Source organism: Chrysemys picta, chromosome 6, assembly GCF_011386835.1.
Source record: "Chrysemys picta bellii isolate R12L10 chromosome 6, ASM1138683v2, whole genome shotgun sequence".
Lineage (NCBI taxonomy): Eukaryota > Metazoa > Chordata > Testudines > Emydidae > Chrysemys > Chrysemys picta.
This window is the reverse complement of record NC_088796.1, coordinates 15,240,562-15,257,414: the sequence shown is the minus strand read 5'-3', so window position 1 is coordinate 15,257,414 and position 16,853 is coordinate 15,240,562. Positions and strand designations below refer to the sequence as shown.

The 16,853-nt window shown below is 42.6% G+C and overlaps 1 protein-coding gene across 15 annotated transcripts in view; it reads left to right on the top strand.

Annotated features, from left to right (window-relative positions):
• The window catches only part of DYM (dymeclin), a 358,470-nt gene that overhangs the window by 291,061 nt on the left and 50,556 nt on the right, over positions 1–16,853 (top strand). For all 15 annotated transcript variants that reach the window (XM_065598719.1, XM_065598718.1, XM_065598720.1 and 12 more), the window contains one exon: positions 11,874–11,987. In XM_065598719.1, the coding sequence (XP_065454791.1) occupies positions 11,874–11,987 (114 nt within the window). The remainder of the gene's footprint in view (positions 1–11,873; positions 11,988–16,853) is intronic.

Here is a 16,853-nt window from a genome sequence, read left to right as displayed (position 1 = left end):
CCAAGTAGTTGCCTTTCAATTTTCTAAAGGAGGCCAGTGGCAGCTACTCTTTACTCCCCCTCTGCAAGGGCACACCACCAGGATCCTCTTCCTTCAGACAAGATTAGGTTCTTTTCCTACAGTAATCTCTCTTAATACTCCAGTGATGGAAGTGGAGGAAAAAACTAGCGTAGGAGAGTTTCTCCTTCAGCTAACTGCAGGCAGGCAGCATGCCCTATCTGAACTTGGGCTGCTTTGACCTACAGAAGAGTCTGGTGAGTAGGAGTTTAGGAAAAGCATAAATCAGAATTCTTAGCCCTAATTTCTCTCTAGGGTGAAAAAGCCCCTACTGCCACTCTCAAGTGGACCTGTGCTGGTTATTAGAAAGGATGAATTTCACTTTCTCTGTAGGTTTCAGAGTGGTAGCCTTGTTAGTCTGTATCAGCGGTTTGAAATGGGCCACCTTGATTACATTGGCTTCATTAGCACTACAAAAATGATTTTTCCTCCCTTCGTATTAACCCCTTTTTGTCACCTGTTGAGAATAGCCCACTTCCACCTTAATTGAATTGGCTCGTTAGCACTTGGTAAGGCAACTTCCATCTTTTCATGTGCTGTATGTTTATACCTCCCTACTGTATGTTCCACTCCATGCATCTGATGAAGTGGGTTTTAGCCCGCAAAAGCTTATGCCCAAATATATTTGTTGGTCTCTAAGGTGCCACGAGGACTCCTCGTTGTTTTTACTTTCTCTGTAGGGAGCCATGTTAGATCCTCATATGTATCTCCAGACATAGCAGGCTGCTGTGATGGGGGATTTGGTAGGAAAAGGGGTTGGTAGTTAAGTATTTTCTAATATGAAATATAATGGTGCCTTTAATATTAATATATTAAGGACCTGGATGATAATACTTGCTAGAAAATAACAAATGTTAAGGTTCAATAGATCAATATTTTGGCCTCAATTCGTTAATATTTATACAGTAATTAAATGCAAATAGTTTTTTACCATCTCTTCTGGCCATAGTTCAGGCATACTGTCAGCTAGCTACGCTGGTTGAGTGATATACAGATATTTTAATTTAATATCACCAATGGTTTGTTTTCTTCTTTACTAGAGCCAAATTAGCATTAGCAGCCTTATTTAGAAATTTAGATGGTAATTCACCAAATTTCAAATTCATCACCCTCTTTCAGTTTGTGTAACCAAATGAGTGGGTATAGATTAGCCAAATGGTACAGATTCATACTGGCCCTGATCATAGCAAGGGAGGACAGAGGATTGGTTGATTTTAAAATAAATACATATATATATATACACACACACACACACACACACACATATATATTCTGCAAAAGCACTTGGCGTTCATAAAAATGAGGCCAGAGCCAGTGGTATAGGAGGCAGCTGCCGTTCAGCCTTCTTTATCCAATCTTTTCCCTGGACCTGCAGCGTTCCACTTTTGTGTCATTGTATCTGCCGCATACGATGGGGAACACACATATCCCACTGAAGCTTTAACTATAATTAAGTGCTTTTTTTTCTCAGCTGCACCATAACTAAACTTGAGCATAATTGTTATCTTTCTATGGGAAAGTAAATGAAATAAAACCATGAGTGTTTGCATATAAAACAAAACTTGTTTTCATTTTTCCCTTCCGTTTTAAATAAACCTCTTTATAATTACAGATTGCTATGGACCAAAATATTTTCCTTCTCCCACTTCTCTCTTAATTGCGCAATGCTGCTATCCATGCCGGGTGCTCCTTATTAGTTGCTCCTTTGATATTTGAGGTCACTAATCAGAAGAGATGCACTAAAATTGTTAAAGCAGCTCTTGTTATATGAGACATTACAAATACTGCATTTAAATACCCATAGTAATTCCAGGAGCTCCCTTTGACTTCAATAGGCATTCTGCATGCACAGCATGGATTCCAAGATTAGGCTCCTAATGATCAGGATTTTACTGTAATTTTGTCCTACTCTGAGCAATGGATTCAAGCTGCTGGAGTCTTAAGCTCTATAGCATGTTGTATTTCTTGCTGCAGTGGGTACCTAATTTTTCATGTGATGTTACTAAAAGCTTGTTTGTGAGTCGTCTATTGGTTTACTTTCTTTAAAATACCAGATGAGATTGACACGCTTCTAAAGATCCAGAAGTAAAGCCATTTTCATCCTTATCTGAAGTGGCTGAATTGCTGTTCTTTCTCCTCCACCCACTGGTCTCATTTTGCTGCCTGCCAAAGATTTTTGAGGGGTAGAGTTCAGACCTCAAAATGCCCCAGGGTCTTTCGCAGCTACAGTGTTCAGGTGATGTAATGATGCAGGATTGGCTAGGAGAGGTGACCTACAATACTTCATTTGCAGGTTGTGGGAAGGGGAACAATGTTCCATCTAGACAAACACTAACTGAATAAGTAACTAACCTTCACAGTTCCCCAGTGAGGTGGGTAGCCTCTGTACTTATTTTATCAAGAGGTTTGACTTGTCTGTGACCTTGCGAGTCAGAGGCAGAACCAGGAATAGACCCCAGGCTTTGCTGCCTGACAAGCCCATGCCCACTAGGCTACGCCTTCTGTGGAAGACAAAGGCGTTCTTCCCCATGTAACAGTTAAATGTGGGTTTACTCATGTAACCATTTAAACAAAACCCTTTAATGTTAGGATATAGGATAATGCCAGGCAGGTTCTGAAGCCTTCTAACTATTTAAAGCCTTCCAAGGGAGTGTCTTGAAGTTTTAAATAACCTCTTTGTTAGGAAAGCAAAGATGTCAAAAATTTTATTTTTAAAATGTACCTGTCACCAGCTAGCAGGTGGTGAGAGCTGTCAGCTTTCCCATCTGAATAAATGATTGGACTCAATAGACTCCTCTCTTCACCCCCAATCCAGAAGTAGTGCCTGCACAGTTGCCATTCTCTGGAGAACAGAATCAGTCTTTTTTAGATTGCAGTTGCTAAAGCATATGAACACGTCCTCCCAACACCCTCAAGAGAGTAGTAAGGAGTATTACCCCCACTTTACAGATGGAAACACTGAGGCAATGAGGTTAAGTATTTGTCTAAGACCACAGAAGGCATAGCCCAAGTGTCGTTGACTCCCAGAACTGTGCTCATGTCACTACATTTCCCTCCTCTGCTCTGTGGACTTAATCCTGCCAGTATATGGTTCTCAGGGTGCTGCAGAGTGCATGGAGTCCTGAGGGAGGATGCTGACCACCCCATGGAATGGCAATCTAAAGCCCATCTTTGTGCAGGGATTCACTCATACAGCAGGAAACAGCCCCCCCATGGAAAGTTGGTGCCACAGATGATCTGATGGCTCCGCAACACTGCAGAGTGGGATTCCATCTGGGGTGTGTCTCTCTGACTGGCTGTGGTAGGGACACCATAGGCTGGCCAGCCTTCAGACATGCCTCTTCTCCAGCAGGGCTGCCTGTATTCAGGGGCTTTGTGCTTGTGGTGCAGCTGCCAGGTCCCTGGCTACATGATGGCCCCTAAGCTTCCAGGTGTAGGGATATTTGGCAGTGGGGGGGCATCTTCCCCATGCTTCTAAATCACTTGTCTCACTCTGCAGAGATTGTGGTGCCAAATGCCGACTCCACCCATCACCACCTCATCTGACCCCTACCACATGGCAAACGTGTGTAGCTCTCCACACCAGGGGCCACTGGGGACTCCTGTTAGAAGGGGTGCTGCACTCATCACTTATGCAGACCTCCTTTGTGCAGTAGCACTATTCCTTGCACAACTGGCAGGATCAGGAGTCATCAGCAAAATCCTGCTTAGAGAGTGGAATCATTCTCCCTTTACACTGGACGTAGGATTTTTCCCACCCTAAACTGTTAGGCTGCATGTGCAGAAGGTAGCTGATGATTTATCCAATGTGAAAAATCTGTAGAGTTTTTCATACAGCGAAAAGAAGAACAGGAGGACTTGTGGCACCTTAGAGACTAACAAATTTATTAGAGCATAAGCTTTCGTGGACTACAGCCCACTTCTTCGGATGCATACTAACACGGCTGCTACTCTGAAACCTTTCATACAGCGGTCACCCTTAAAAACTTACTCAGCTGCCTTCGATAACTCAGAACTTCACCTCAGTATTTGAAGTATTCAAGTTATTCCCTAGAGGTAATATTGCAGATACGGATGTAACCTCTATATTTATGGCAAGTGTTTAAGGGTAACCAGAGTATAAAACACTTTCCAGTGTAAATTGGACATTAGTTATATTTCCCTTCTCTGTATCTTTTACAAACAAACTAGTAATCACCGTCACTGTATAACTGGGAACATATGGGCACACTCAACACTGTAAACAATTGACTGAAATCAAAATACCTTCCATTTCCTATTAATTTACTTTTAATTTTAGAAAGTCATCTTACTGGGATATTGTGTATCTTGTCGAGCTAAATGGGCTATTCTTGCTCTGGCTCATCTAGCATAGAGGAATGGTATGATTTCTATTCCGGCTTACTACTGAAACCCCGCAGTGCAGACTGTGTACCTGTCTTTATTCCGCAAATGATCTCTAATTTGGTAAACAGCCTCATATGTCCCAGGAGTTTGGCAGAGGCTCCTAACAGGTAATTGCTAGGGCTGGACCTGTGCCAGGAATGTCATGGAGAGTCATTGACTTCATTACTTTCTCGGCTGCTGTGAGAGTTGGATGGATGTGATAAGTAGTTGAACAAACTTCATTAGGAGCTGCTAAAATCCTTGTATGATAGGTAGGCTGATAGCGAGCAGGAGCTCAGCAGCAACAATGTGATGACGCAGAGGATCAGCCCAGCGTTTCCTAGTGAGAACTTTAATTCCCCAGTGTGTCTCATGGCTCCCATCTCCCTCCCCAGTTAGAGACGTCTAAATTAGGAGATTTGGCTTGGCTCTAATATGGCAGCTTTTATTCTTGGGCCTGTTATTACAGAACTTACAGTGTTCATGAGCACTCTTTCACATTAGAAATGGAATGCAACGGTTATTTTCGGTACCAAGCACTGTAAATTGCTTGCGGGGTTTCTTTTGTTCAATTAGGGGTTTTTTAACTACATTTCCGTGATTTTCTAAAAATGTCTGCTGGAAAATTTGCAGCCTTGCTGACTACAAGAGTCTGTTGAAATATTTCCAATGAAAGATTTTTCATGATGATTTGCCTGGTTTTGAGTTTGTAAAACTTACCCAGTACTGTAGCATTCTTATAATATTTAATAATTTTCCGTGACCGGATCACTTGAAAATGGTCCCAGAGTCCCAAGGAAGGTTCTCAGATTATTTAGTGAACCTACTCTGAGTTTTAAGGTTCTGCCAGGTGGGTTTACTGTTACTTTGGGTTTGATGTTGAACCTTTTGCACAATTCTCATTGCTGATGCCTGAAGCCACTTTTGTTAGGGCTAAAGAGATAGAGGTTCTGTTTCACCTGTGATGCAGGCCAGTAGGGGCCAACAGCAATCACCATACTCTACCCAAGTGTTACTTGTATGTATTGATCTATGTCTTGCTAAGGAATCTGCTTAGGTGAGGTGCTGATGCTTATTGTCTGTCCTCATGAGAGGTTTGTTTTGTCCCCTTCTTCTTTTGATTTGCTTGTGGGTTTGGCATGTTACTCAAACTGTGATGGCCCATGCTGCAAATCTAAAACAGCAAACCTCGGAATATACACGCACCTTTCTGTTTTCAACATTTTAAAAAAGTCAAGATTTTTGCATTTATTATAGGCTATTTTCCTCTTTCGCAGAGTTAACCTTGAAAAGTGTGGGCCGAGAAGGCAGCAATGAATCCTGCTGTTGCTTTTATCTATGAAAGTTAAGTTGTAAGATTGCTAGTTAGGCAGACAACAGTGCTGTGCTGCAAAGGCTCACAGCACTTCAGCTTAACCTGAAATAGAATCCAAGCTAAGGAAATGCAGAGATGAGTAGATATGTTTTTAGAAGCTTTGGTTTTTAATACACATTTTATAAATATTTATTTATTTCAAAATGTCAAATGACTTCAGCAGACAGGCGAAATGTTAGACATGTTGGATTCTCTGCCATTTCTTAAAAAACACCAAAACGCCTTTATCATAAATTATACTTGCATTCTTGTTGTGTGACATGAAAAGAGGAACTAAAGGTGCAGCTCTACTGGGAAATTGACCAATTGGGACAAAAATTGTTTAGGCACCATCAGTGGCAGCTCCAGGCACTAGCGCTCCAAGGATTTGGCAGCAATTCGGCGGCGGGTACGCCGAAGCCGCGGGACCGGCGGACCTCCCACAGGCAAGCCGCCGAAGGCAGCCTGTCTGCCGTGTTTGGGGCGGCAAAAAAGCTAGATTTCTGAGTAGCAGCCGTGTTAGTCTGTATCCGCAAAAAGAACAGGAGTACTTGTGGCACCTTAGAGACTAACAAATTTATTAGAGCATAAGCTTTCGTGGACTAGTCCACGAAAGCTTATGCTCTAATAAATTTGTTAGTCTCTAAGGTGCCACAAGTACTCCTGTTTTTTTAAAAAAGCTAGAGCCACCCCTGGGCACTATTGTCAACCAGCCCAAACTGCTTTGAACACCCATTACAGAAAAGTGCTTTCTGAAATAGGGGAAGGAAGCAGTTTGGCCCTGACCACTGGTTGCCAAAGATTATTCAATCCCTTTTAAAGGTTGGGCTAGGGTGGAGGAGCAACCTTTTACCATGGGTTGTCTTCCTCCTGTAGACAGGATCCTTGTATATTTGAATTTGTAGGGCTTTAAATAATTCAGAGGGACCAGCTTTGGTTGCCCATTTCTCATCTTTGTAGTTACTTACTGTTTCCATCAGACCAGTTGCTCAGATGATTAGAGAGAACAATCACTTCCAAGATATCAAAATGAATACTATGAAATATAGAAGTCCTCAATACATGGAAACTGTGCTTCTTTTGGCCTCAAACCCTCCTTGCAAAAGGTAGTAAAACTGTGTGTTTATCCTCAGGTTTTAAAATAACTATGATAAAACTGAAGTACTTTCAATTTCACATGCCTTCTTTTACGTGAGCACGAGATTAGGGTGACCAGATGTCCCAATTTTATAGGAACAGTCCCGATTTTGGGGTCTTTTTCTTATATAGGCTCCTATTACTCTTCACCCCCCAGTCCCGATTTTTCACATTTGCTGTCTGGTCACCCTAGCACGAGATTGAGTTGAGGTTTCAGTTAATATTCAGGATTTATTTAAATATAGTTATTTAGGAGTGGGATCTAGTTAAGGATCTTGACCACTGGAAAATACAGTAAAAGCTGTTTTATCCAGCATGTTCAGGGAATGGGGGGGAACCGGTAAGTGAAAAATGCCGGTTAACTAAGAGGGAGTGAGTTTGGGTGCAGGAGGCGGCGTAGGATGTGGGAGGGGATGCGGGGTGCTGGATCTGGGGGGCGCTCACCTCAGACAGCTCCCCGCCAGCGGCGACCTGTCCCGGCTGCTCCTTGGCGGAGGCACAGCAAGTGGCTCTGCTCACTGCCTCTGCCCGCAGGCGCCGCCCCCGCAGCTTCTATTGGCCATGGATCCCAGCCAATGGGAGCTGCGGAGCTAGTACTCGGGGTGGGATGGGGGCAGTACGCAGAACTGCCTGCCGTGCCTTTGCCTAGGAGCAGCTGGGACAGGTTCCTGCTTGTGGGGAGTTGCCCAAGGTGAGCTCCCCCCCGGTCCAGCACCCTGCATCCCTTCCTATGCCCCAACTCACTGCCCTAAGCCCCCACCTGCACCCTCACTCCCTCCCAGAGCCCACGCTCCACACCCTCTGCTGCGCCCCAACCCCCTGCTGGCCCCATACCAACCGGACTATAAACTGGAATTTCAATAAAGATCAGAAATGCCGGTTTATAGAGCTTTCCGGTTGGTGAAGTGCCGGATAAAACAGCTTTTACGGTACTTAGCTTTTATTGAATAACTCTTAATTCTAAAAATGATTTTTCTGTCTGTAATGAATTATTTGTATCTGATTTTCCAAGAGCATATTCCTTTTTTTTCCCCTTAAAACAAACAAAAAACCAAACTAAACCACCACCCAGAACATCTTGCCATAATACATCTCCAAGTTTGTTTGGACTAATAAACTGTATAAAATCAAATATCTGGGGTAGCCGTGTTAGTCTGTATCCACAAAAACAACAAGGAGTCCGGTGGCACCTTAAAGACTAACAGATTTATTTCGGCATAAGCTTTCGTGGGTAAAAGATGAAGAAGTGGGGTTTTTTATCCACGAAATCTTATGCCCAAATAAATCTGTTACTCTTTAAGATGCTACCGGACTCCTTGTTGTTTTTGTATAAAATTAGTTACCTTGTGTTACAGCAGAGAAGTGGCTTGGAGGAAGAAAGGTGGTGTTCGTCTCTCCGTGGTTTTCTTCACCCATACTGGTTGAATATTGAACAATACCATACCACTGTCAACTATGCCATCTAATCGATAATTATAAAGTCCTAATACCAAAACAATTGTATATTTTTATCTTAATATATCTATTTATTTAGATTTCAGTCTTAAACTCCACCTCAAAGAATACCCATCCAAAGCTCTGTGTTCCTTGACATACATTGAAAGCGCAATATAGAAGATAAAAGTAAAATTTGACCAAAGAAGCAGCTTTTCCTCCCACTCACCGCTATATGAAATACAAGATTACTTACCCATAGATTGGTATCTTTTCCTCAGTGTTTTACACAAAGTACCAAGATTGCCCACAATTCCTTCAACAGAAATCATTTTGGGTGGAGCTATTTTATATGACTTGACTAGATGCATGAGGTAACTTTTTTGTTCAGCGAAGCCACAAACTATAGATATTAAAACATTTTATTGTATTTAGGCCAGACATACCAAGATTAAATGTATTGATATCCACTTTATCAAGTGTTCACATGCTCCCAGTATTTTTGGGTATTTCCCAATATTTAATTAAACTCCCATTTTGGCCAATGAGCTGTTAGCATTATTTGCTTGACAGAACATTTCAAACATAATAATTGTATGTCCTTTGCATAACACATTGCTTAAGGACAAGATATTTGTGTGGTGTAGAAGATATGTCTTTGGTTTGATGGGACTGCCTAAAAGTTAACAGATTTTGTAACTTTATAATGACATTTTCAAACCACATTTTTAACTGTATTATTTCCCTTTAAACCATTGCTTAAATTCTCTTGTGAAAGGATCCCTACAGCGATTGTAATATAATATTTTTGTATTTAATTTGTTTTGTACTTTGCAATTTCCAGAGAAGATTACTCTGCAAACCTGGCAAATCTACATGTTCTAAAAGGAGGCAGAGCTTACAGGCTCAGGGTAAAGGAGTGCCTAATTTGAATCCCAAAGTAATCAAACCATCAGCTGTCTTTGTTTTACTAACAGCAGCCCAGTTGTGAGGCATAATTAGGTTAATGGTTCCTGGCTCCAGCTGTGTGTCTCGCTCAACAGAACAAAGGCAGCTCCACTGAGATTTTTTAATACAGTACACTTTTTTTTTTTTAAACTTGGAGATGATTAACAAAGGTTACTTCAGTGTGCTACGGTTGTAAAGCTTCAGCGCTGGTCTACACTGGGGGGGGGCGGGGGGAATTGATCCAAGATACGCAACTTCAGCTACGTGTAGCTGAAGTCGAAGTATCTTGGATCGAATTACCTGGAGTCCAGACGGCGTGGGATCGATGGCCGCAGCTCCCCCGTCGACTGCGCTACCGCCGCTTGCTCTGGTGGAGTTCCAGAGTCGACAGTGAGCGCGTTCGGGGATCAATATATATATATCCCGGATAAATCGATAGTGAAGACGAACCCTCTGATGCATAATGTGGAATTATTGCTTTTCTAAGATGACACACACAGTTTCACCCATCTAGACTGCATCCCCACATAACAGGAACATGTACACAGACGTATTTGCATATGGAATATGTACACTGATTTGGGTATTTGCATATGGAGATAGTCAATCAGACATCCAACTACCCACTTATGCATGCAGACTTGTGGTATTTCTGTAGGCCCACTAAGTACGTGCAGTTGTGCTCTGGGAATTGGGTTCTGAATTATCCCCCTTTTTTGTGGAACTGCAGGCAGGATCTTGTCTCCTGGGCCAGAAGTTCTCCTCTCTGCACTCTTGTACACTGCACTGTGCTTCATGGTTGCCACCATCTTCCAGATGAATTAATGTCATTTGCAAAGTGCTTTAGGTTCTTTGAGGATGAAAGGAGATAGAGAAATGTAGGATGATGGAATTATTGTTCCATGTTGTTCCAAATCAGGAACTGGGGGTGGACCACCTGCTTCTACTGGAACCTGAAGGTGAATGATGGGGGTGAAGCCCCGACTGACAGGGGCAAGCTGGACCAGAGAAGAGAGAATAAAATATGATGTGAACCTGGCCTGGCCTGGCCTGGCCTGGCCTGGCCTGGCCAGTGGAATGCATGAGGTGTTCAGAGCCTTGGGGAAGCAGCAACAGGAAGGAACAAACAGGGTAGACATGTGGGGAACCTGGGTGCATGCTTAGTTTTAATCACTGTGGTTTGGGTGCCCCTGAAGTCCCAGCCTCGTGTTGCCAACTCTCCCAGTTTTATCACCATATTTCATGATTTTTTTAAATCTCCAGTTCTTGGAGTCATGTGATTACATGCAAACCTCAGTTTCCATTTTTGAAAACAAAAGTACATTTCTGGCCATCATGGTGGAGAAAAGCTTGAAAAGTTGGACCCTAAAGGCTCCACTTGTAGAGGTGCGCACATGAGATTTAAAAAAAATCCTGATTTGGGGGGACCTGACTTGTGATATTTGGACACTTGGGGTTGGCAATACTGCCAGCCCCCTGTCTATGGTTGGTGATTTGTGTGGGTTTTGGATCACTTCCCTCCACACTCCACCTTTATTAACACTGAGTCCCAAACCTTGTGCTCCCTGGGCGCCTCGTTTCTCTGCTCACTCTGCCTCTGGTTTAGTTACGTTGATGGGTTTATTCTATTTTTCCTTAACCCCAATAATCACCCCCTCCTTGGGGCTCAGGCAGCTATAGCTGGAGAGGAAGAGAGCCAGGGCAGTCGTTCGTTCAGTGATTGTTCTCAGTGTATGGGTCTGGGAAGAGTGCTCATTTCCCAATTTTCCAAGAGCAGCAAAATCTCAAGCTAGCACCGAGATATGAATATGAGAGCTGGCATCTCTGAATACTTGGGTCCAACTGTGATGGAAACATTGATCTATCCCATTTTCTAAAATTGATGCTTTGCTTCAACCACAAGTTATTGATCCTAAGGCAGGAATCATTGGAGAACATTTTATGGTCTGTGCTATACTAGAGGTTGGACTGCCAAAGCAAGATTGTTCCCAACAGTGCTTTTTCTAATGCTTTCTCCAGTCTAGTTTTGAAATCTTTTTTAGATATGTGACATCCACTGTGAAGTGTTAGGTAGTTGTGAATTTATTTCAATAGAAACTGACTCATTATAAGCCTGTTTCAGTCAAATATTACCCAGAAGTTTTCTTGTATATGTAACAGTGGAAGAAATAAATCAGGCATTACACAGATTTCTGTTGTTTAGGAAACTTTCTAAATTGTACACATTAGTAACATAATATATATGAACAGAATGTCAACATATGTTGATACTGGCACTAGAAATTGTAAATCTATTAATTGAATTGCATTGCTAAATAAACTGTATTCAATTAATCAGCCACCAACCCTGACTGTTGAAGAATGTTGATAATTTTTATTAACTTGTCATAAATCAGCACATTTCTTGATGGTGGCATAAGTAATTACGAGTGCTTTGAAAAGAACAGTTTAAGGATATTCTGATCAAGGGAGGGAGAGAAAATGATTGTTTCATTCGTAAACTGGTAAAATTATCTCTTTCTTGCACTTGTTTATATGTTATCGCTTTCTATTTCAGGTGATCGGCTTTTTCAGCTCACGGTTAGAGCAAGCCGGAGCCCAGCTGTCAGTGGAGAGAGTTCTGGAAATTATCAAACAAGGAGCTGTTGCATTGCCCAAAGACAGACTAAGAGTAAGTGCTGGCAAAGACTTAGTCAATTCAAATGTAGTGTTCCAATTAATTATGTCAAAATGTCATTTTTCTTTTGAGATCAGGTCATATGGTACTGCATTATGGATTGTAGTATGTTTGTGTTTTAATTTAAAATACCTCATTAGTTTGGACTGTAAGCTTATGTTTAGATGTGTGTGTGTGTGTGTGTGTAAAATGTATTTTCGTGATTTGCTAGTGAATTTTGATGCCTACGATTTGGAGAAATTAGAACACGCCCGGGGTGGGGTTTTCTCATAATGTCTCAGAGATGGAGTCTTTTCTCTCTGTAAAAATTCTCAACCAGGCCCTCGTCATTTCCCATTTTTACTACTGCGTAGTCATCCTCTCTGGCCTTCCAGACACCCACATTGCTCCCTTTGCCGCTCCAGGCCAATAGGGGCGGCAAGAAGCGGCGCGGACCGAGGGACATGCTGGCCGCCCTTCCCACAGCCCCCATTGGCCTGGTGTAGCAAACCGCAGCCAGTGGGAGCCACGATCGGCTGAACCTGCGGACGCGGCAGGTAAACAAACCGGCCTGGCCTCCCAGGTGCTTTTCCTGAACAAGCGACGGCCCTAGTTTGAGAACCACTGCACTAGACAACACTCGCTCCCAAATACTGACTTTATTATTGTTGCCCCTTTGCTGACCAAAGGTCAGATCAGAGCAGGTCAGTTTCTTGTCTGGAGCAGATATCAGTGATGCAGAGTCAAGGTTTTCCTTAGTGTGTGTGTGTGTGGGTTTGTTTGTAAAATGTACACAAGCCCCATTTCCTCAAGTGGCTGGTAACAAACAGTAGCCCAAGCAAGTGTCTCTTGCAGAAACTTCAGGGACGGCCCCTCAGCCCTGTCCCTCAGAAGAAGCTGTTTTGTGCCTCTGTCTCTCTCTGTCCATGGCACCTCATAGCTCTTCTTGCTCTAGCCCCTGACTTTTTCATCTGGGAAACTCCTAGCCCAAGGCTAGAGTAGATGCCTGAAGGGCAGCTTGAGCATCTACCCTCTTTTTGCGCAGCAGCTCTGCGCTATAAAGGAACCTCAGAGCTTCAACTACCAGACAAAGGAGAGTGCCTTAATCCTATAATACCATGAATAACTCTCTGGGTATAGTTACTGCATGCCATGGTTAGCTCTATCTATAGGGAGTTTCATCTTGAGTGCTCAAACATCAGTAATCCCCAATGTTGAGTGAGGTTGATGAACAGTAAACAGGCCATGGGGGTGGAAGGGTGAGGACTGAAGCCGTGCTTTCACTCACTGACTCAAGGTAGACGCACATCCTGGTAGCTCAATTCAGGGTTTTATTTTTCTCTCTCTCTCTCTCTCTCTCTCTCTCTCTCTCTCTCTCTCTCTCTCTCTCTATATAGATATATATATATATATATAGATATATATAAGGAAAATATCTAAAATAGTGAATGTTCTTGACTCAGTTATTGTGGCTTTAGTGGAAGAAATAACTTCAGATGAATTAGATTTACCAGTACTTAGATTTTGAGCATATTGTTGGAGCCATGGTTAAAATATGAAAAAATGTAAACCAAAAAAAGCACTTGCAGCCATGATCCTGATCTGCACAATGGTGCTTATGAGTTTCACTGCACTTCATGCCACTCCTCGTCACTTTCACACTGGGAAGCGGCATGTGACTGACAGGAACACATACCTGAAACTCAAACGCAAATCTCAGATTGCTAATTAAATTGACCTTTTTAGGTAAATATGTGAAAAAGCATCCCTTGAATCTTTTTGGCAAATACATGCCAAGAACTGAAAGCTCTGTGTCTTAGTATCCTTACAAGAAGCAACCTCACTGCTGTTCAAGATAAACATAGTGTAATTAACATTATTTAAATCATGTGCTTTTAGCCATATACTGTGTAAGTCAGGGAAAGTCCATGCTGAGTAATTAGCCTTTTAGAAGACTCCTGCATAAACAGAATGATAAAGGGCAGGTGCTGAAATCGAGAGCTGGTTATTTCTCTTTCAGCCTGAGAGAGAAGATAAATAAAGCTAATAAGCTGGGACTGAGGTGGAAACCACAGCTCATAGATAGAGCTGTCTCCTTTGCAGACAAGCAGCCCACAATCCAGGCTCCCTTTTTTATTGCAGAAGCTTATTAAGGGCAATTTAAAGATCATGGTGATAGGTGAAAATTGGCCTTAGTGTCTCTCTCTCTCTCTTTTAAATTCACAAGTTGTCTTTTCTTCCTTTCAGTGAATTATCTGTAGTTTGAGGATTAGGAGCGTGAGAGAAGTGAGACTGTGTCTGGAGTCTGGGATTTATCTCAGGATTTTCAATGGGAGTTAGCCAGCAGATAACTGCTATTTTACAATAAGTGGGAAAACTTGTTCTGAATGCCAGATATTAACTGGAAGCTGACATTTGGGTTCATGGAGTGAACATACTTGAGAGACCACATTTCATGCTTTTGAACGAAATTTCCCACTGGCTAAGCCATTTAAACTAAAAACATTTTATTTTTACAAACACTTGCTTAAGTTGGATTTCCGCCCTGCCTGATTTTTTTCCACTGTGTGTTGATTTGTATTTGCTTCTTTTTTCTGTTTCTTTATAATCTCTCACTGTGCTCGACAGAAGCAGTTATGCTCTTATACTGTGCCTCTTTGATATGAGTCAAGCATTTAACAGTCATTAAAACTTGTTCTAGTTTTATGAGCAATAAAATTCACTCAACAAAATGTAAAAGGAAAAAAAAACTTTTTCCATCCAATCCCTGGGCCCCGACTGAACAAAAAACCAGGGTTTGAGTGTTCAGGGCATGTCTCAGGGTATGTCAACAAAGCATTTTGGAGTGAACCTCCCAGCCCAGGTCGCTTCTGAGTCCGAGCTCCAGCCCATGCCTCAATCTCAAGGCACCGTCTATACAGCTATTTTTAGGGAACTAGCATGAGCCCTGCTAGGCCAAGTCTATCAATCTGGGCTGGGAAGCTCGCTCCCAAATCCCTGTGTAAACATACCCTCTGAGGCTTGCTCCTCTCTTTGCTGAGCAGTTCCAGGTCCTTCAACTCCTGTTTCTTACATAGGAAGCAAGCCCTTAGTCACCAGACAGCAGGGGATAGGGAGGGAATGGAAAATTGGAGACAGGATTGTTCCTGAGTACTGCCTAATAGCTGTCCCAGAACTGCTGTGCAGCCTTGGCATACCATCCAGCTGGTTGCAGGTGTACTGTCAACCCCAAAAGTTAGTCCATCCGAAGACTGACAATGAAATCGATATAATTAAAATAAACCATGGCTTTGGGCCAAGGTGGTAATGGAGGACTCCGTCTTCTGGCCTTTAAATTGTAGGGCTTGTCTGCACTGCAAAGTTATCTCAAGTTATAGCACAAGAGTTGCCCCTAACTTGACTCTTGTCCATTCACAAAACCCCTTAATTTGAGTGCAGTGGTGCTTTTCACTGAGTTGGCTGGCCCAAGAAAGGGGGTATAGACTTAAGCTAGAGTGAGCACAACTTGTCTGCTAATAACATAACCAGTGCAGCATCGACACAAGCTAGCATGACTCAACTGCCCCTAGTTCTCCAATGTTTTCCCACAAGTCCCCCCACAAAGAATGTGAAAGAATTCATAGAGCAGCTTAGCTTACTGCAGTCCTAAAAATCATGGCATGTGCCCTCAGAAATTTTAGCAGCACGCATAAACGAGTGTAGCGCTAGAGTGGCTGCAGCAACTCAAGTGCGTTTTCACAGTGTGGCTACTCTCACTTTGCGCTAAGCTCACTTGAGAGGCGTAACTGGAATGTAGATAACTCAAGTTAGCTCTACAGTGAAGACATACTCTTTGAGGAAAGTGCCTGTGACCTCCCAGAAGCTGGCAAGAGGAAGCTCCTGAATTTACAATGCAGAGGGCAGGCAATTTGCTGGTTCTGCTGCTGGCTTCTCAGAAGCCTGGAAGGGTTCTGTTCTCTCCTCTGTGGTGATCAGAAGGGTGTTGGCATCTTTTGTTCACTTCCTTGCCCCCTTATGAGGCTCACAGTCAGGTACTGCCTGAGCCCATGCAGAGTGAGGGGAGTGCCATTCAGCAAATAAATACTGGGTGCATAAATCTTGTGCAGTATGAAATCAACCCCCACATCGGTGTCACTTGCAAATAATGGACATATATTGGCAACTGCAGTTTGATATTAGAGTCATCCTCAGTCTGCCATTGCACTGGGATTCTCAGATACTGGCCTTGGCCTGTAGAACATTTTTTCATCTAAGGCTGGCTAGACAGCTTGGCCCTCTGTTTGAATGCAGACACTGCCACAGTTATGCTTGCCTTTGCTATCTTCCCTGTATATTACTGCAATGTGCTCTTCAGTGTTTATTGTACATCTGGTTCAAAATGCAAAGACCCACGTCCTGAGTATGTTGGGTCATTAGGAGTACGTTACACCAGTGCTCCATGCTCTGGATTAACCACCTATTTGCATTTGGATCCAAGATCCAAGGATCTCTCAAAGCTAGGTGACTGGGCATCAAAATGGCAGATGAAATTCAATGCTGATAAATGCAAAGTAATGCACATTAGAAAACATAATCCTAACTATACATATAAACTGATGGGGTCTAAATTAGCTGTTCCCACTCAAGAAAGAGACCTTGGAGTCATTGTGGATAGTTCTCTGAAAACATCCAGTCACTGTGCAGCGGCAGTCAAAAAAGCAAACAGAATGTTGAGAATCATTAAGAAAATATCATATTGTTTCTATATAAATCCATGGTACTCCCATCTTGACTACCTCATGCAGATGTGGTCACCCCATCTCTAAAAAGATATATTGGAATTGGAAAGGGTTTGGAAAAGGGCAACAAAAATGATTAGGGGTATGGAATGGCTTTCGTATG